Consider the following 20,491-nt stretch of genomic DNA (forward strand, 5'->3'; position numbering starts at 1 on the left):
AAAAAAAGGTGCTGCATATCCGGCCGCGTCCTTATCCATGATAATGTTCAACAGACCCGTTTTCTTATACAATTCGGTGTACAATGTCGTCTCAAGAAGGATGGAGTACAACACGTGTTTCTTAGATCTGGCTGTATTTTTTGGGTGTGCATCGACTGACTATCGCAAATTCGTCCTAACCAATTCATTTTTATTACAACAATACAGGTACAGAGTCGTTACCGTTGTCGTTGATGATGATTCATGTGAACTGTATCGTATAGGAGCGTTCTTGGGTCAAATTATCCCATTGAGAATATTGATCAAGAAATATCTACGGTTGAGCCCAAGATATGTACATACTTTATATGCTGGATCGATCCTTCGCATGCATGTATGCATGGTGGAAATGAGAATCAAATATTGGATCCTCACTAAGTAGTCGTGATAACGTCTTATCTTGGAAGAAACATTCGTTCTCTTCCTCCCTCCTTCTTTGAATGGATGAGGGGATACGATATACGACATGCATGCGGTGATTTTGAAATGGCATGCTTTGCAGTCAAAACCTTTGTTACCCTTCTTGCCCTACAAAGTTATTTGCTTTCCATGTCCTGTTTCATTTTCGGGGAGAGAAAACCCACTACCATTCATCTTCTTACGGACCGACCGACCCAGAAGAAAAAATTTGTGCTAATGCCACTGCCTAATTTTAAGAGAAAATTACAACAGTAAGCGCGATCACTGTATTAGCAGCAGCAACAGAGTCTTAGTTTTGTGGGAGTGATTTTTCCCTCGGTCTTTCCAAATGCTCCATTTTGACAGCAGAGGTGCAATCTATCATTACTTTATGTCTACCAAGGATACATAATAGCTTTACTAAATCACTATATATACGTATGTATCATGTGTGTATGTGAATGCATGCATGGGCCTGCTTTCTCCTCCAGAGAAACGTCGATTTCACCGAAAGGATAATAATCGTATCTTCCGTTCCTCGAAGCAATAGCATATCCATCCACTTTTGTCGTAGTAATCGAGAATTCTCGAGTTTTTCTTGATGAAAGGGAAAATTTGAAAGCGGTTCTTTTATTATTCTACTTTGGGCCAGATACAACACGCAGATGACAAAAGAGAGAGAAAGTACAATGGACAATCCAAGGACAAGGACGTGATGAATACAGCAAAATGTTTGCTTGCATGTTGGATGGGATAGATTTGCACCCGCCCATGAATAATGCCTATCGAGAAGAGGAGTGCCCAACTTCAGAGAGCGTTCGTGAGCTAGATTATTCATGTTTCGGAGAAAGTTTAGCCCACACAAGTCCATCCGTCGACGAAACTACAGCATTGTCGAAATAACAACATGCACTGTCTGTAGGACGATACGTGAATGGGCTTTCACTGGTCCAGCACCCACCAAGCGATGAATGAATGAATGAATGAATAAGCAAGCGCTTTACTATCATTTTAATATCCATCCATACCTATTTTTAGAACTGTCTGTAATACATGCATTCCAGAATTCATTTGTTATTCAGAATGGTTGCATGTTTCGGGGCAACTGTTGTTTTCGATAAGACCCGAGTTCAAATTGGTCAATTGGTTTGTTTAATTATTCAAAACGTTTGATCCTTGAACGTACTTTCACTCCTGCGTGGGCAAGGATTTTGACATGCAGTGAAAACACGCTTTCTGATTGACTTTCCAATCAACTAGCGAGATCAAGGCAGCAAGTAATTCTCACCTCAAATCCTTCTTGCCCATACCATTTACATAATATTTATGAAAGCTAGCTTTCTCCAACAAGTTCGCAGTTTTATAAGCCTACGTGCAACCACTGTCACCATCTTCGTCGCAGAAACTCATTAGCATCGACTTTTCAAACCTAATGAGCATTTTGACTGCGACTTTGTGCACCATCCTTTGGAAATATTATTTTCAAAATCGTCTCGCAAACTAACGACATTAACAGAATAATTTGCTTACCATGAATATATCTGCACTTAAGTACAGGAAACAGGCCGGTCATATTATTTGCTTCCACACACGAGTAAATGAAACCACTTAAGCAGGCTGCATAGTTATTATGTAAGTGTGGCTGCGAGAGGACTTTAGGATTGGTGAAATTGGTCAGGTTTCAATTACTGGAAGCGGTAGAAAGTCTATTTTAATAGGTTACTGGGCCATTACTTCATGGTTATGAACACTAAATAAGCATTCTCCGTTGCAGTATTATTATTGCATAAGTAGGTTTCCTTTAGTTGGCTTTCTCCAAAATAGAGGATAAATATATAGCAAACCAAAAAATTTGCTTGACAATAAGACCCCCAAAATGCGGTATGAATACGTTAAATATTTTAATGCAAATGAGCCTGATTCTTATAAAATGTCAAAATATGTACGCTTAATATTTGAAGAGGCGCCCTCCTTATGTAACATCATTATAATTTAAAGTTCTTGAAGAGTCGTCCGAAAACGCGTTATCTTTCATGTCCGCTTTCTCCTCGCTAATTGAATCCGATAATGAATCGTTATTACGGTGTGTAGCACGGCAATTAATGCGTTGGATAAGTTGTAATTTGTAAGTAATGAAATTATCCTCTTCTTATGCACACATTGGCTTTTGAGCTCATTATACGAGTCTGCATGCCCTCTTTCTATGCATATCATTGTGCTCCCTTAATTACAGAGAGAGCAGACGGAAGCGTCAATATTCCTGCCACGTCGCCCCATAATCATGATCGTCAACAGCCGAGCAGTAACAATCCTCCTTGGAAGAGGGGAAGCAGGGGTTCCTCCGCAACGAGGATGAATTTAGCTCATCTTCACCAAAATCCCGTCCAGTTGAGGGTCCATCATCCCAGCCAGAGACGCCAACAGCGTTACGCCAATAATCCTCCCACCGATGGAGCAAATGGACACAAACACCCATTTCCCAGCTTACGTATGACTTTTTTGCTTGCTCGTACATACGGCTTTGTGCACCGCAATTATGTAAATAACAGCATGTGCTGCAGGTGAAAGCAGGATTTTGCAGCCGGTTCAGCAGGAATAAAATGTGGGAATATGCATGCATGCCCTGTTTGTTTGTTATACAACTCTGCCAAATATTCGATTATGTATGCATTTCATCCCGTTCTTTTCTCCGTGTAATCATATTGTCCAGCGATGCACGTATCGGAGAAGAAGTCGCTTTTGCACTTTCGCATTAACTGAACCGTGCCATATTTACAAAGCAGCACAAGAAGCTTTCATCCATCCGGCTGATTATCACTCGAGTGTGGATGGATAAATAAGTTTAAATCCTTTGATCAGCTTAAATACATTTATATGTATATATTTAGTATTATGTAGCGGAATTTTCGGAAATATATATCACACGCCCACACACAGAGACGCATATTATTATCTGTATTTGTGACAACGTGGAATTCCAATATTGCATTGTGTGTAAAGTGGTTGGCATCTGTTTCACGAGATAAGCACAGGGATCGTCATGTTTCCCGTAATTAAACCTGCTTCGTGTCGATAAGCCACATACCATAATTTAATTTAAGATGGGCTAAAACAGGCGCCGTAATGGAATCAGAGTGTCGGCTGTAAAGTCGCAATAAATTTTTTTATTATTCTCATGCCGTCTTTTCAATCAGCCGTGTTGAACATGAATGTAAATACTATAGGGATTGGAATTGTATGGTTAGGAGAGCGAGACAGAATGGGGAGAGATTATGCGGGATGTTGCCTCATGCCACGATTTGGTGTCTGGTGTACGAATACATAGTGCTTCTATAGGATTTGGTGCTTGTGCCCGATTACTTAGTGCTTTATGTAGAATTTGGTGCCTCTATCCGAGTAATTAGTTATTATAAAGAATTTAGGAATATTCAAAGGTGCTGCACATTGATATTCCCGGAGGTAAACCGTAACGCGATTTGCACCCAGGCACGGATCATGTTATGTGACAATTTCAGTTCTGTCAAAAATATAATTTCAGCAAATGCTAAATTTAAATGAACAAAATTGTAGTATTTGCCAGTATTTAGATTAATTGTAACGATAATTTGAAAAAAAGCTGACAAACACAATATTTGTACACATAAAATCAATACTGTACTCAATTCTTACAGTAATGGTCACCCGGAGCCTATGTGGGGGTGACTACAAGTGGATTCACGTTATTTTACCGACATCTACTTACCGACATTGGTTTACCTTTTTTGCCTTTCGCCAAAGTTCTATCCTTAATAACTTTTCGGTTTATGGACCGATTTGGTTGAAATTTTTACTGAAGGTGTATAATCGCTTGGGCTACATATTTTACCTGGGCGATTGACCACAAACCCACTAGGAAAGAACCTCACCCAAAGTGGGTGTGGCTCGTCGAATTTTTATGAACACGTCCACGGTCACTTGGGGGCTCAGAATATACAAAAATATTATGAGAAAAGTGTTCGTGGGCTTTTTTCCTCTAATCTGGCCTTTTTGGATAGTGTTCACTCTTAGCAAAACGGTATTGAATGAAATTGAATCATCACCGAACGGAGTGCATATATGACTTAACCGGCGAGGGGATAACAGGCATCACCGTATAGTGAAAAGTGTACACCGTTATGGTGATGAAAACTAACCACTTGGAATCAAACTATTACCAACCCGGGGAGAAACTATCACCAAATCAATACCATCACGGAGTGTATATATGACCTCACCACTTTGCTAAGAGTGTGGATTGTCGGTAAATAATTAAGTCGGTAAATTATTGTGTCGGAAAATATTTAGTCGGTAAATGATTGCGTCGGTAAATAATGCGTCGGTAAGTTGATGTCGGTAAAAAGGTGGACACCCGACAAGTGATATATTTGTCACAAAGCTTATTATCAAAAATAGGGGGTCCAGGCACCAAGTTATGCAACACAAAGGCCTAACTCTGCAAAAGTTTATGACAGCCCCGTCGTGGTGCTGGATGATGATGACTCATCCAGCCACAACGTGACACAAATATGCATATATGTTCATAATGTTATTATAAATTAGTTTAAAAACATTGCAACGCAATTAATCAATTTATAAAATAAATCAAACCGATACAAGTATTGTTAAATTTTTCACCATTTCAGAGTTACGTATTTTGCGGGTACCCCCTTTGTCGAAATAAAATAAAATCTCCTTTATAACGCTAGATGGAATCAGATGCACAGTCTGTCTCTCGTGAATCTACTGGTTAAGATATAAGTTGGCCAATCCCTATAGTATTTACATTCATGGTGTTGAAGTATTTTATGGACGGCTGGTGGCGGAATCACGAGTCAGTAATGGATTTTATCTCATGCTGTCTAGTGACGTATATTTATCCCATTTGTTAGCGGCATAAAAGAAGACACTAATTTTATAGGAGTTCCGAAAATAACAATCGTAGTTTAAATTGTAGCGTAAAATGTGGACATGTTTTTATTGATTTTTGCCTTTCACTTTCACCAGAAAAATTCCGACCTGTGAGACTAAAGGATCATAAAGCTTCCACTACGCTGGGACTCGTGATGGGTAAGTATCTTCGGTTTGCATATGGATTTCCATTCATTTTGAAGGAAGATAAAATTGTATTTTTGTGCAGGTGCGTTCATAATTTGTTGGCTGCCTTTCTTTGTCCTCGCACTCATTCGTCCGTTCGTCGAAGGTATGAACTCTTTTCTCCGTTTTTTATCCCTTGTTGGTATTTTTCTTATTCTCGTCGCCATTTCCAACTTCATCGAGAAGACTACTTTGGTAGACTTGTTCGGAATAAAGAATTGCGTCTCAGTCAGTTGGAGATTAGGATGCGTTGAATTTTATCCATGCAGTTTTCGCACTTTGCCGTATTCAGTAATCCATCCTGGATATGCATTCCTAGTTCGCAGCATGTCCGACGGGATTCAATTTTCTGTATTGGCTCAACTTACTTGAGAGAGAAAGCGATAGAGAAGAGGGCTTTTTTAATGGTGAAAGTGCTGTATTGGGGGAAACCGATAGTATGCTTTCGAGAATATGGAGATATTTATTTTGGAGGATCAGTACCTCTGTTTTTAGTCGTAGTGAATTTTATATTTCAAATTGATACATTTGTACATACGTCAATAACAATTATGTTCACAAATTGAATTTCCCTTTATTTTCTTAAACTTTCTCCAGAGGACAAAATCCCAGGTTGGGTCTCATCTCTCTTTCTCTGGTTGGGGTGAGTGTACCAACTCATATTTTATAGTGAATTTGCCATGAAACTGATGAAATTTACTTATTTGAATGCAGATATTTCAACTCTAGGTAAATTCTTTATTCTAGTTTATTTACAAAAAGAATCATGTTTAAGGTCTTGCAGTCATATGCTTATTTGTATTCTCCTTTAAGTCTCAATCCTGTAATCTATGCAACCACCAATCGTGACTTTAGACGTCCATTCCGTGAGTACATACATTCATATTTACTTTTGATTCATTTAGGCCCATCATGATTTGAATTATTAAAAGCATTGGAATTAAATCAAATAAAATTGTCAATTATTAAAGGTGAAATATTGTGCTTCCGATGTTCCACCCTGGACGACTTGATGCGTCGAGAATTCTACGACCACCAATACGGTGGTGACGAATATTGTGTTCGCAACAAAAAGAAACTTCCCGGCGTGGGTTCGAGCTGTGTCAGTGGTGGTGGCCCACTTTCCCCCACGTCCGTCTCCGAGACAAATATTTTAACCAATAACACCAAAATTAATAATACGAATTCCACAAGTTGTCCATCCCTCCCACCACCACCGCCACCACCTCCACCACAATTGGAGTCCTTCCCGAACAAGCAAAACTCCGTGTCCCAAACGCATACCCCCATCAAACTCCAGAATCAGAATGCCATCAGTTCCACCACCACTGACCAAGAGTCGTCTGGTCTTCCTCAGAAAGGGTCGCCCCAATGGACGCCTTCTGCGGAGAGGAATAAAATGAATATAACTCTTGAAACTACAGATCCAGAGACTGACGTTGAATCCGACGGATTCAACTGTCGCATGGTCGCAATTTGAACACTCCAAACTCACTTTCTGCTTATCATTATTGTCGGAAGAGAAAGTTGACGAAATTCCGAATGCTGATCATCCTGATTCCTATTTATTACCTTTACTACTACTACTTTTGCCACGTCTTTCATCGCTCTCCAATCCAATTGTACCGTGGAAATACGTATCATCCATCAATTCATCCTTTCCAACTTTTAAGCGTGCCGTGTCGCCCGACGAGGTGGAAATGTGGGTGGATTGGGTAACGTCGCGGAGGAAAGAAAGCAAGTGGAACTGACTGAAGAGATGAAATGAGATAGATGAAATCGAATTACAAAAGGACACATAAATCAGCCACTCTAGTCGAGACATACATGAACAAATGTCCACCAAGCGAGGAGTCGTCCTTAAGCCGTGTCTACCACTTTCTACCCACTACACAAATCCAGAAAAAAGAAGGGCTACCACCACTACCACCTGACAACTAAGGTTGGGTAAAAGTAAGTCTCAATTTCATTCCAATTTTTCATCCCTTCCTGTCTGAATTCATGATCGTGTAAGAAGATAACCATATAGCAGGGTGCATGTGGCTTCCGCGTGTACATTTTATATGTGTGTAAGATCGCTTCCTATTTTCGCTATCTGTACCAGGTGTTGTTCCCTGACTTTTGACTTGTTGCCTGTATTTTTTTTATTTCCTTTGATAATAAGACTTGTCGAGACGGCATTATTTATTGATTTGGTTCCTTCCAAACCAGTCCTTCTGCTGCTGCGGTGGATAAAGGAGTTTCTTTCTTAGATATTTCTCAACATTTCTGAGTCATTGTATTTCAAAGTATTTAAGTACATGACGCACGTGGCAAAATCCCCCGAGTTTAGCGTAATAGCAGGGAGAGCTTTCGCCTCCAGAATTTGAAATGTGAAGCAGATTTATTTAATGGACCAATATGCCAACTACGTATGTATGTATACCTGGAAGCATAACCTAATAACCCGCATTGACCTTCGAAAGTTCCTTTCCGTTCAATGGGGTGGTTGTGGTGTGGTGAACTTTGAAATCTGGTGAAACCATACAACAAGAATTTATGTCTTCATATTATAACGAGGCATGTAGTATTTCGTCGACAACTCTTTTGTTCCTACCAAGTGAAGCATTCCTAATGCGCGGCCTGCTTGGAGAAAGTCGTTGAAACTCTCAGTTTATAAGAAAATGGCTCGAGGGATCATATTTCAGAATTTCACTGCCTCCTCACCACCAACACGACTATGTCCTGTCCATGAGTGTTTTCACCCAGAATTAAATACGATGGGATTGGGGGAGGAAGAAAAAGGAGGCTTTTCCTTCACAAAGGCTGATACTCACTGATGGTATAACGAGTGAGAGAGAGAGCATAAGTTTACGGTTCAGTTTCACGTGACATGGATCCCATTTATTTCAGGAAATAAGGTTCACTTCTAGACGTTTAATGACCACAGTCACCATTTTATGTCTCATTGAAGCAATAAAATGAAGAAGAAGCATAAGGCATGGAGTAATCCGAAACAAATATATTTATAGATATATGTATAAAAGTGACCTATTTACAAACGAGCCTGGCATACAAAACTGGGTACTTATTTAAATTGGGGAAAAGAAGGTGTGAATTAGAGGCAATGTGGGACAGATACATGGAAAGCTAAACCTGTCACATTTGTGAGACTATAGTACGTGTCGAAACCGTGAGTAAATGATCGTCCAACCTGCGCGTCTATGTAGACATTTGTATTTGTTGCATAAGGAATGACATGCACGCACAAATGATAAACTATACTTTTGAAAATTGCAACGGCACCTGACAACCTGAAGCGGTTCGTGCATAGCTGAAAACTCGGGGTAAATGATGTGGAAATCTGATATCCGATTTCCCCTGTCGAGGCAGGAACCAAGATTTATTCACAAAGGAAAAACCAATCCGACTTTCACCTTTATTATATAAAACTCAATATATAATATTACATAACGCCAGCTTCCGTCAAGTCATGTTCGCCAGTAAAACAAGAGCAATCTGTCTGATTAAGACAATCAGGTTATATAATTTGACTGTGCACGTTATGTACTTTATATATCATCTCAGACCCAGATTTGACCAGAATCAACTGGTCATTCCTGGAATTTTTTGTGATAAAATAACATAGTTTAGTGACGGATGACACTCGATAATCCGCAATCGACCTTAAAACATAAACAATTGATATTACAGACCGTATATTTTATTACAAGCTCAACTTTGATGGTTGGATTTCATTTCACCACTTTTTTTGCAGATTGTGTGACAAGTTTAGTTCAGTTATGTACCTAAATGAGCTTTATCTTCTTTCATAAGATCACCTCGTCTCACAGGTCGTCGGGTTTTCTGTAGCATGTGAATTTGTCTGGGTTTCGTTGGATTCATTGCTCCCTGTTCTGTTCTTTGTCCTTCAGTCCGACAGTGGTGCAGGACCTGAGAAACTTATCACGGACGACGGACAGGATTTTGTTGTCTTGACCATTTCTTGATTAGAATTTGTTCCTCGGCACGATAACCGCTGACGATGTGGTGGGACAGACAGGTTTAGTGTGCTGGATCTAAGAACGCTTTTCCATGCTGAGGAATGAATCGCGTTTCCAAAAAGAGATCCCAAGCGACAGTCCAGTAGTTAGTGAGAAATGGATGGGAAAGTAATCAGACAGAGGAGCAGGAGAGAATGAAGAGGTAGCGGCGGACGTGTTCTCAGAAATCTCACAAGTATCTCTTCAACGTCAGACCGGAGCTTGTGATGTAGTCCTTTCATCATCTCGCTGGCTTATCTCACTACTTATTTTGAGCATAGAAAAGTGATCAATAGTTTTGCAATTTTACAATTTCATCGAGATCAGGAAAGGTTAATTGCTTTTATGCAACAATTTTTATCTGTTGAATTCAGTATTTAAGTATTGAATAATTATATAATATGAAGTACATTGTTTACGAGTATGATTTATTTACCAATTTGGTTACGTAAAAGTTTGATTATTTTGTCATCAGGCGAGATCACTTAGGAATGCTTTGTCTTAGCGTAAAAACGCTAAAAGTGGAATAAAAATCTACTGTTTAGCCTGAGTTTTGCCTGGTTATATGGTACCACTCCAATTTTTTGTGAATCAACTATCTGTTTTTTGGCTATTATTTCGTAATCGCATAGTTCTTACATACTCAGGCTAAAAATACACGAATTTATTGATATATAACTTTCATGAAATCTATAGTATATAACATTCCTATTATTTAACCTAGTTCAATTCCGCTTTATTTCTACTTTTTCACTGAACTTTTATACCCAGAATTTCGTAAGCGATAAATCCTACTCCCATTGAATTGCATACTCCATGTGCTCATTTTCATCTCCAGCGGAGGCTAAATGTCCACATAAAAGTCGCGACTTTCTCCCATTCCACTTTCTACTACGCCGCCGACGATACAAGCGTCAACAAACTAATTAATAATAAAGCCGCTTTCTTTGCACAATGCGAATGATCAGGTTGACAGAGCTATTGAAGCGGATTTTTATTTCCTCCTCTATCCGACGAGCTATGAGTCCAATGTCAATATTATTGCGCAAAGAAACCCTTCTCTGAACTCTCAATGGTCCTTGCTTTCACCTCCTCCTTCCGAAAACAAGGAACACATCACACACCGTTGAGTCGCAACTACTACTCCATAAAGCTTCGTGTGTTTAGTGTGTGTTCTGCTCTCCTGTCCGAATTTCTAAGAAAACAAGAAATGTGTTGAGCGCAGAGTGAAAGGACAAAAAGGTAATAGATTGGAAACGGGAAAACATTTTGGTCAGACTATTATTGAATCCGCACCGTTTACCCCATTGAGACACACCGTATAGCGGATTATGTGGGGGAAGATAAGTGGGATTCTTAGTGGGGTTGCGGATACGAGAAGGATTTGCAGCCAGCACACAGCCCGGGACGAAAAGGAGACAGAATTCACTTTCATAATATGAAATGAAGCTTGCTCAAGAGATGAGAGTGAAGAAGAAGCAAAACAAGTGCTGCTGTGGCTGGTGCTGGTAGTTTTAGTAGCAATGCTGTTAGACCACGTTGAATATTGTGCTTGTACATAAATTGAGATTGTAGTCAATTCACGTAGTCTGGTGGATAGAGTTGCCGCATTCGGACTGTTGGGTCTGTTTTCTCTTGTTTTCTTTCCGCTTTCTTGGAGATTAACCCTGGACTCACCCTTATTTACTTTCACTCCAGTTCCGCTCTTAGACAGAGAAACAGCCTATTCAATCTCAATCTCCTCAATTCGCAATTCTCCCTCCGCTTAATCGATGTGTACGTACGCTGCTAACCCTTTCCTCGCGCTTTCGTTACATGCTCTGCTTTCTCCATCCATCCATCCATCCAAGCAGCCTCACAGACTTGGTGTCTTGTCCACAATGTTATTCAGCTTTTTAGCGGAAGGAAGGCTCCCAAGGCGATTTCATGTTGACTGGGCGGGTTGATGGACCAGCCAGCTCACAATCCTACCAAGCTATACATATGTATCGTTGGTGTGCTCTAGTTTCTCTTTGCCACTCATCCTTTATTTACATTAGAACGGAGAATAGTTGGCTACTGGCTTTTGGAATATATTAGGATTAGAATGCAGTTGGAAAAAAGTTGGGTAAATCCCATTTCTTTTTGGGGAAATTGTATCGTTCTTTCAATGTGTATGTTTCTGGGTTAGGGGAAAATAAAATTGAAATTGTGTAATGTTTTTTTGTTGAGAAAATGAGATGCACTGAATACATACGATTGCCACGTTTTATAAGGTTCGTGGTTGGTGCAGCGTGAGTACGAGTTGCGTGATGTGGTTCTTATTGTGGTAGAGGACAGAGTGAAATTGAATTGAGGGGGAGTGGTTGGCTATGAACTGCACCATGCAAGTTCGTGTGGTTGACAAGATTTTTTGTAAGACGAGATATATATCTACTCCAGTAGTGATGGTCAAAGTATAGATTATTTCTTTTTCTGGGGTCCTGTTGAGACGCTGATTATTGTAATCTTAAGTGTTTTCGGTAAAACATTTTCAATATTCCATTTTCAATATCGACAACTTTCCTTTTGACTTTTAGAACAATTGATTTAATCGATTGTGTCAGTTGCAGGTAATGCAACGCAACTTTATAAATATTGTTATTGCTAGTTTTGATATTTTCGGATAATTTGGTCACCAAAATAGAAATGTTGCAACAAGTTTAATATTTAAATATTGAGCAGGTAAGACCGATTGTTGAAGGTCAGCAATTAATTTTAAATAGAAATAAATAATAGTTTTGGCTTGGACTAAACATTTAGGCTTGGAATACCCATGCGGCGTAGTTGCATATAAACATATACTACTGAAATTGGCTTGCTATTTTCGTCTCTCGTTACCTCCATATTTTCTCCACAATGCTCCATTAGAATATTATTCCTGGTGAAAGTTTGTTTTGGTAAATACTATTCGTTAAGGAAGTTCCATTATATAAAGTTGTTGATCCTCTTTGGCTTCCAACCGTGCACGACGTGTCTCTCTCTCGCTCTGCAACTGGATTCTCTCTCTTCCATCTGGGTCGCGGGTGTGCCAGGGCAAGTGAAGTGTGTCCCAGGCTTTTCGCCCTGTGAGCCTCGTCCACTCACACCCCCCAACTGCGTGCCTGGTGACACCCCCTGCCACACCCGTCCCAGCAACGACAAGCCGAGCCATCAGGCGAAGATGGATTCGCCGGACCAAGTGCACGGGAGGATCTACGCCATGGAGGACTCCCCCCAGGTAGGTCATTGTTTGGTATATCGGGGTGGTGACCGTGGGGGCGGTTGGTAGAAGAGTGGGGACGGGGTCGTGCATGGCGGTGGGCAGTGTAGTCGGGCCTACGGGGGTCCCATGGCCCGGTTGTGCTGTGAGGGGTGAAGGGGCAAGTGGGTAGTGTCGCTCGGCCCTGGTCACACTGTGTGACCGTGAAGGGGACACGTAGCCCGTGCCCGTGAGGGCGCTAAGGTATTTCGTGGTCCGTGGACGCCCCGCCCAACAACCTTCACTCACCTTGCTTCCGCCGTCACGACGCCGTCCTCATTTGGATATCAGCAGTTCCTCGCGGAATCTGCCTATGATCCCTATCACTCATTTGTCCTGCCTGGGTGATGTAGTCAGAGCCGAATGGACCTCTGGGCCACATTCCCAGAGGTGATAGTGGTTTTCCTGGCTCTACACCATAGCCAGGTTTTCCCACTATTCCTCTGACTACTTTACTTTATTTACATTTACATATCTAGCTCTGTAATTTCTATTGATGAGGGCTCATGGCCATATCAAATGCTAATAAATTGAATATTGAATATTGAATATAAAGTTGTTGACAGTCGAATATACGAAGTAGAAACAAATATTTATATGCTTTGTACATTGGGCAAGATATATGCAGCAATAGCAGAATTAAGTGCGAAATGAACTGAATAGTAGGTCGACCAAAGTGGATATTCCAGCAGGAAATTACACCTTCTCACATTCCCACGTGCTTCATTTTGTTTAATATTCTCAAGGCAAGGAGAATGATCGTATCATTTAAATTGTGCACCACCCATCACGGCGTGTAAAGTGCATTTGAAAATCCTACATACAATGTACATACATCCATGCACACAGTCGTTCAGAACAACGCGAACGACCTGAACGTGTACAATAAGGTTAGAATAATAATCAACCTCTCGCTCCTTAGCGTTCATCCCCTCCTTCTTATTCAATGGGGCGTTTAGGCCAATAAAATTTCCAAGTATTCGCCACTGCATGACTATTACGGGATGGATTACAGCGTGAGTAAGCGAAAATGAGCCTTTCCGTCTAAATAATAGAGTTTACACTACATCACTCCGAAATTACTAATGTGTTTAGATGATTCGAAAGTGCATCTGGTCGTCGTCTCGTCTGTTTTTTTCTTTCTTTCTTTTCTCTGCACGACGAGACAAAAAACCCTCCACGTTTATTTGATCATGTTGATGTTACAATAATAGTTTGGGAAGGGCCATCAAAAATGAAATGCAAACATAATTTTGGTGACACATGGACAGGATATGTTACCTTTATGATATAAAGGACATGATGATGGCGTGGAAGAAGAGACCATTTACGACACCCGAGTTGTAATGCTCTTCTCTTCAGAACAAGTTTTATGGCAGGGTAAAGAAAACTAAAAGACTTTTCTACTGCCTCCTAAACTTTCTCGGATGACAGAAAGACAACACTTATTGTCACAAGTGGGGAGAAACCGGTATCGTCCCACATTAGATATCTGTTTCCTTAGTGGAACAACTGTGGCGAAAAAAAGGCGAAAAAATTATTTAGCTCATAGACATGATTCATACCACGCAATAATGAGACGCACACCGTGGCGATGGTTGGACAGATATTATAGCGGGGAGTATTTAGTTGGCTATTGTTATGTCACGGGATTACGCAACATGTAGATTTATGTAAGGAATACCTGGCGAGATATTTGCGACGAAAGTGCCTTTTGTACTTATGCAATTTATTGTTACGATTAGTAAATCGCCATGCAGTTGGAGGTCAGGCTAATAATTATCGAATGTTGTGTATGTATGCAGACTAGTCGGGGGGAGGGGGGAGGGATGCCAATTTTCTGTGCAATCGCCGTGGCTAAGAACTCTATTCCCTTAAAGTGGGTCTTAACTGTTATTGTAACATTTGTTGGGAGGAAAAAGTTGGTGAAAGTGGAGAGGTGAGCGGAAAGGTGTGCCACTTTTAGTCGCAGGCAGGTTTCCTCCATTCTTCTTTTACTTCTTTGCACCCCGCAAGCCGTCATTTGTTGGCTTAACTATCTAAAAAAGAGAGATATGACATGCTTTCCACGGACACCACACCACACCTCTCGCGCTATATTTGTAACGATCGGATTTATTGAGCGGAATTATTTCAGTGGGAGAAAATACCTTGTCCTTCTTCTTACATACTCGGCGTCGTCTTGAATGTCGCTCAAGTTTAGCACGAGGCGATGATAGTTCAGTCAAAGGGATTGAACGACCATGACTGGAGAGAAGAAGCCAGGAGGGCTGTGAACTTCTAGAGCGATCGACTTATTGGCTTGGGTCGCAGTATAGTGGTGATTCTGCCATCCATCGTTTATAACTTTTGTCACTTTTTCATGTCCTTCATGTGTGACAGGAAACTCATTTTTCTTGAAATATTTCCAAATTTCCATACATTCAGATTCTATTAATAAGATTGTATTATCGTTCCTAGGCCAGAAAATGAATTTGAGCCGCTCTTTATTGTGAACCATGTTGACAAACAACTTTCTTCCTTTGACGTGTTTATAGTTAGGTGATCAAATAATTTCTGGGAAAAATTAATATTCACATCGAAAAACATGTTTATTTAGACATACACAAGTAACTCAAGGGAGCCTGTTAATTCTATCTTTTTTTAGTAACTTTGCAATCACTGGAACTCATTAGTTTCGCGGCAAATTATATATTTTTGCATTCATTAATCAAGAAACTAATATAAATAAACCAAAACCATGCAGTTTCTTACTTACTTATTACAATTCTTATAATAGCCAACAACGCAGTGGCTTGATGACACTGTCACTAGAAATAAATTACTCGTTCACTTTTGGACTTTGATCTAGGCGTGAAAAACAAGACAAGAATGATTAGAACCATTAAACAAACTTCTTATAAATGCAAATGCGACATTTCCAAATTCTGTGTAAGTATCCCTCGTGTCGCTCTCGCAATCTAGATTTTCCAACTTTGTACATTTTCCGTTTCTTTCATGCACCCGCAGGTTCTCGAACAAACATTGAATGATTAATAAGAAGGAAAGTCAGGTCCCGTGTACTTAATTATATAGATGCGAATTACAAGAGTTGAGCACTTTCCTTCCTTCACAGAGTTCTACTTTTCAGTGTTTCACCACCACTTTTGAATTTCCGTTCCGATCAAGAACGGGACAAGTTTCGGAACTTGAATTTGTGTCACTCATTCAAAACTAATTTTATTTATGAGATTTGTACTTTGAGTTGTACAACTTTGAGAGAGAACAGGAAACCATAAATGACTCCGAGGGGACCAAAGTGTCTTAAATTTTGAAGGAGTGCATGCATAATGCATTTGCAGTAATGAAGAGTGTAATCACCGCCTTCACGCAATTATCATGTTTACACAATGGGATGAATAACTCGTAATTTCAAATTAACATTTGTCCAATCAACTACAGAACGTGAACTTCTCTGATATTTATGTCAAAATGTACATAAAGCAGGATAGCAGAAACTTTATAGGATCGATTTGTTCACTATAATTGGACGAACCCATCATCAAAACCGAATGGCGTGATGAATGACATGTCGTGATCATGACCGTGGAGTAACGTAATCGTAACCACCAACCATCACCGGTCTCTATGTAACAAATCTCTCTTACGTAGCTACTCGAGGACAGAAAGTTACAGCGGGTGGAAAAAAATAAAAATAAAAATTCCAAGCCACCTCGACATCGTTACTTAGCATATGTTTCCGATGGGACATATGAATACAAAATTAGGCCTTTGGGGGAAAGATTTACACTCGAGAAGTTTAACCTTGCCCTATAGCAAGAAGAGCAGGACGGAAAACCTGAAAGTAAACCAAGCGAAAGTAAAGAGTATGGAATAATTTTTCCAACTCTCACCCACGAAAGGACAAATATCCTGTCATTTTGGCAAACTCGCGTTCGAGTCAGCAAATATTTTTTAAAAGATGAGCGTTTCACTTTCAGCTCCACGAGCGAACCCACCAACCGACCGAGTTTGCTCATCGGTGAGGGAAACGATAAGACAAAGTAAAGATTACATTTGGCTAATAGAAAGGAAGAAATTGCAGAAAGTGTGGTGGCTGAGCTGCAACGATTCAGGGAGTAGAAATTCGCACCCACTTTCCCCTCACCAAAATGAATTCGAATGTCAACTCTATCGCGATGTGATAAATTTGGTCATAAATCCTGCCTGAGTGGGAGTTATAGTTAGCGTGAGGAGGAGAAGAATGGCAGCTGCAGTACCAGCTATGTCGGTGGGCAGGAAGATGAGACAGAATACAGACAGGCTACATACATTACATTCATTCCTTTATACATACGGACGTACGTATTTACGTCCGTAGCAGTGGGACAAGTCCACTTTTGGATCATCCGTTTTCTGCTATCTTTGTTGTTGTTGTCGTTTCGTCGCTGAAAATTATTTCCGCTATAACGTCGCGTAGCATTATTCTTCTCGAAGCATTATTCTGGGATCAAAGTGTTTTAGACTCGAGTACTACTTGTTATTATCTTGCTGTTTCTGCTGTAGAGCTGCTCCTGAGATAAGTAATCTGCTGTACCGACCTGTTTATGTATTCCCAAAGTCACCATTTCATAAATAGTCGACTATAACATACTTGTAGTTCGAACTGATAACCATTCATTAACCAGTTAGGTAACATTTGCAAGGTTGCATAAATATTGGCCTTTGGTATCAACAAACCAAAGCCTAAGTACATGCGAAATATGGAGGGAAAGCAGATATGAAGGGTACCCTTGTACACACACTTATCACATTCAGTTCGGTGGAGCAAATGATAAGATCTTATGTAGTAGTTGGTCTCTTATCTTTCCTCTCTTCCTTCCGTGATTGTGGATAGCGTGACGGATTTGCCTTCCTCTCTCCTCTGCCTACATAGTAAGCATGGGGTCCTCTTCACCAATGAGCTGAGTGCAGCAACCATCAGAGGAGAGCTATCTGCCAGAGAAAAAGAAAGCGAAAGTGTGTGTTCTGGTTCTCGTGCAAAAACTCTAAAAGTAAAAGTACGGCTAACTAACTAACCCAGCAGCGTCGTGGTGGTGGGAGAAAGTCAAGTTGGATTGAAGAGCTAGTGAATGAAATTGCAGTTCCTCTGGAAAGAATCAACTCCTCTCCAACTTTAATTTGCGCCATCACCTGCACATCAACCACATTAGAGAACTTAGACCTACACACAAGCCGAGAGGAAATTTTTACTCTTCACCAGTTTCCGTATTTGGTTGGAAAGACATTAGAGCGTAAGTGGTAGATTGTTTTGGATGGTTGGTTTTTCGAATCCAAGTTGAGATTGGAGTTGGACGTTCGGAAAATGGTGGAGGTATGTAGGTAGCAAGGTCTGCAGGAAATGGAGGAAAGTTAATTAGACATCTCGGGAGACTTTGGAGATAGAAATGCCGACGTCAGGACTTTTATACTGGGCAACGAGCCGCTGTATTTCTTGATGTTGTTGGAAAACGAGTTAAAATCTTTAGTAGTACATAGCAGAATTGTGGTATTTCCTATAATTTACATAAAGTATGTTCGTATCGCTGTCACGGAGCATAATTTGTTTAGGGTTTTACATTAGTGCACATACATTTCATCAGGCAACTTGATTCAGCTTTCTCCACGTACGCTGCTGCTGAGGCCAGCTTTCTCTTTTCGAATCTGTACAGCATATCCATTGCAGCAATCTTGTTAATGATGAGGAGAGAGAGTATGGTCTTGCGATATGCCATTATTTTCTCCCTGCTCTACTTTCTTCTGTACAGACTGAGTAAATATATACGACGAGTAATGCTGGCGGATCATTTATTATCACGTCTCCAGCTTAAAAAGATTAATTGAGTCAAACATGTCAGTGGGGTGGAATATGTAGTACTGCGGCTGACAGGTCGCAGTTATTTTAGAATCGGCGTCATCAGGTGGATTGTTGGTAAATGGATGCTGCTTCTGCTGCTGGTGTAATAAGTGCACAGTGACTGGAAAAGAATTCGTGCATGTAACCCGTTTCGTAAAAAAAACGTATTATGCAATGCTCATTATGTAAATATAGAGGTATCCATATGTATTTATCTTTAGCAGCAGGGGGATACAGCTATGCAAAAGTGCATAGATATTCTTATACCTCATCCTGCCCGGGGTACGCGTGGGTGTTTGAGATGACAACCGAATTTGCGATGGAGGACGTGAAAATTCATCCAACCAACATGGCCAACATTGATTAATTATGGTTTGCATTAAATGCAAAAGTTTTTGAGTGTTTTCAATTAAACGTGAAAATCACATTGGGTGATTGTTAAGGCCAAAGTATTTTCTGTACATCTATTTTTCACTTTCAACTAATTGGGTGATCCTGGTAGCAAGAAAATTTATTATAATAATGTGATACGATTAACTATTCAACAGCAAATGAATACATTAAATGTAGATATTCGGGTCTGTACGTATTTAGGGCATAACAGTCCTGTTGAAATTTATTTCTGCGGTATCACTATTTTGTATAAAACAAATGTCGAGAGCAGTGGAATAAATAGACAAATTGACAGTAATTGTCATTTATTACTTATAAATCGGATCGCATTTCTGTGAAAGCTCATTCCGACAAAGTTGGTCGGTTGGGGTTAAATCAAGTAAATTGAGTATGTACATTTGCCCTTTTTGGCACATCCAAGCTGCATTTCTCATCAGTCTACACAATGTTCCAGTAAATTCTTATTTCTTACAGTATCACGATAATTTTATTATATCCCAAAAGCACCGGCTTCAAGTATTACTGCAACAACGCAATTCATTGATTCCATAATCAGTCGATAATCTATAATGAGATTTTAACCATTAGTTTTTCTAAAATTGATTCTGTTGAGTATCACGAAAATCTACCAGACTATCGATATAACTCACAAATGTGTCGCTGAAGAATGTGAAGACTTATTTGACAACTACAATTCCAATTTAATTTAACTATTGCTTGCAGTGAAGCTTTTATTTCTATAAAATTGGCACAAATTAATAATTTTATGAGGAGACCTCTTGACTTGAGGTGCTTCTCCTTGTGAGTCTACTTCGGGACTTTTTGTTAAAGTTAACTATGAAGCTAAATGTAAACTAAAAACGCCTACCATTAATTCTGGTTAAAACTGGATTTTATGTAGTCGTGGCACTTCCACGTCACCTTAACCTTCACAATAACCTTCATATAAAATATATCATATTCTTACATGCGTATGAGCCGGTCACTTTACTCTATGAAAACTGTCTCTTACATAAAGTGCAATGCTCTCAATCTTCATATCACACAAAATCATGATAAAAATACATGCCTGCATATCATTACATTTAACAGATTCAATACAACTTCAAATTATGTAACGGCAATAGTTTTCTATGAAAGTATATAGTATTTGGACTTATCAATTGAGATAAGTATCTATTCTTGTAAGTAGATTTTCAAGCATTTTCTGCCTGATTCAAGGGTCGGAATGACATTTTTGTAGTAGTTTTTATTCATTCGCCACTAGTCAATCTGTCACTTCTCATTTATATCGTTCAACTTTATCATTCAACAACAACTTATGCGAGTAATTACATCAAACGATTCGTTATTCGTGTCCTGCTTTCTGTCATCCAGTATTTTGTTTTGTTG

General features: G+C 39.8%; 1 protein-coding gene and 1 long non-coding RNA gene across 5 annotated transcripts in view; one reads left to right on the plus strand and one right to left on the minus strand.

Annotated features, from left to right (window-relative positions):
* Positions 1-20,491, plus strand: part of LOC110859964 (5-hydroxytryptamine receptor 1) — a 51,816-nt gene that overhangs the window by 16,325 nt on the left and 15,000 nt on the right. For 2 of the 4 annotated variants that reach the window (XM_035859811.1, XM_035859810.1), the window contains exons 4-10: positions 2,672-2,926; positions 5,461-5,523; positions 5,594-5,656; positions 6,148-6,193; positions 6,265-6,279; positions 6,364-6,416; positions 6,522-7,503. In XM_035859811.1, coding sequence (XP_035715704.1) covers positions 2,672-2,926; positions 5,461-5,523; positions 5,594-5,656; positions 6,148-6,193; positions 6,265-6,279; positions 6,364-6,416; positions 6,522-7,030 — 1,004 coding nt within the window. In that variant the 3' untranslated portion in view covers positions 7,031-7,503. The remainder of the gene's footprint in view (positions 1-2,671; positions 2,927-5,460; positions 5,524-5,593; positions 5,657-6,147; positions 6,194-6,264; positions 6,280-6,363; positions 6,417-6,521; positions 7,504-20,491) is intronic. The other 2 variants (XM_035859812.1, XM_022109005.2) reach the window with 1 other exon arrangement.
* LOC118438920 lies at positions 19,200-20,099 on the minus strand. Its single transcript, XR_004837136.1, has 2 exons — positions 19,750-20,099; positions 19,200-19,663 (listed from the first exon to the last, which is right to left on the minus strand). It is a non-coding gene; the product is annotated as an uncharacterized LOC118438920 (long non-coding RNA).

Source organism: Folsomia candida, unplaced genomic scaffold (genome assembly GCF_002217175.1).
Source record: "Folsomia candida strain VU population unplaced genomic scaffold, ASM221717v1 Fcan01_Sc028, whole genome shotgun sequence".
In the NCBI taxonomy this organism is placed as follows: domain Eukaryota; kingdom Metazoa; phylum Arthropoda; class Collembola; order Entomobryomorpha; family Isotomidae; genus Folsomia; species Folsomia candida.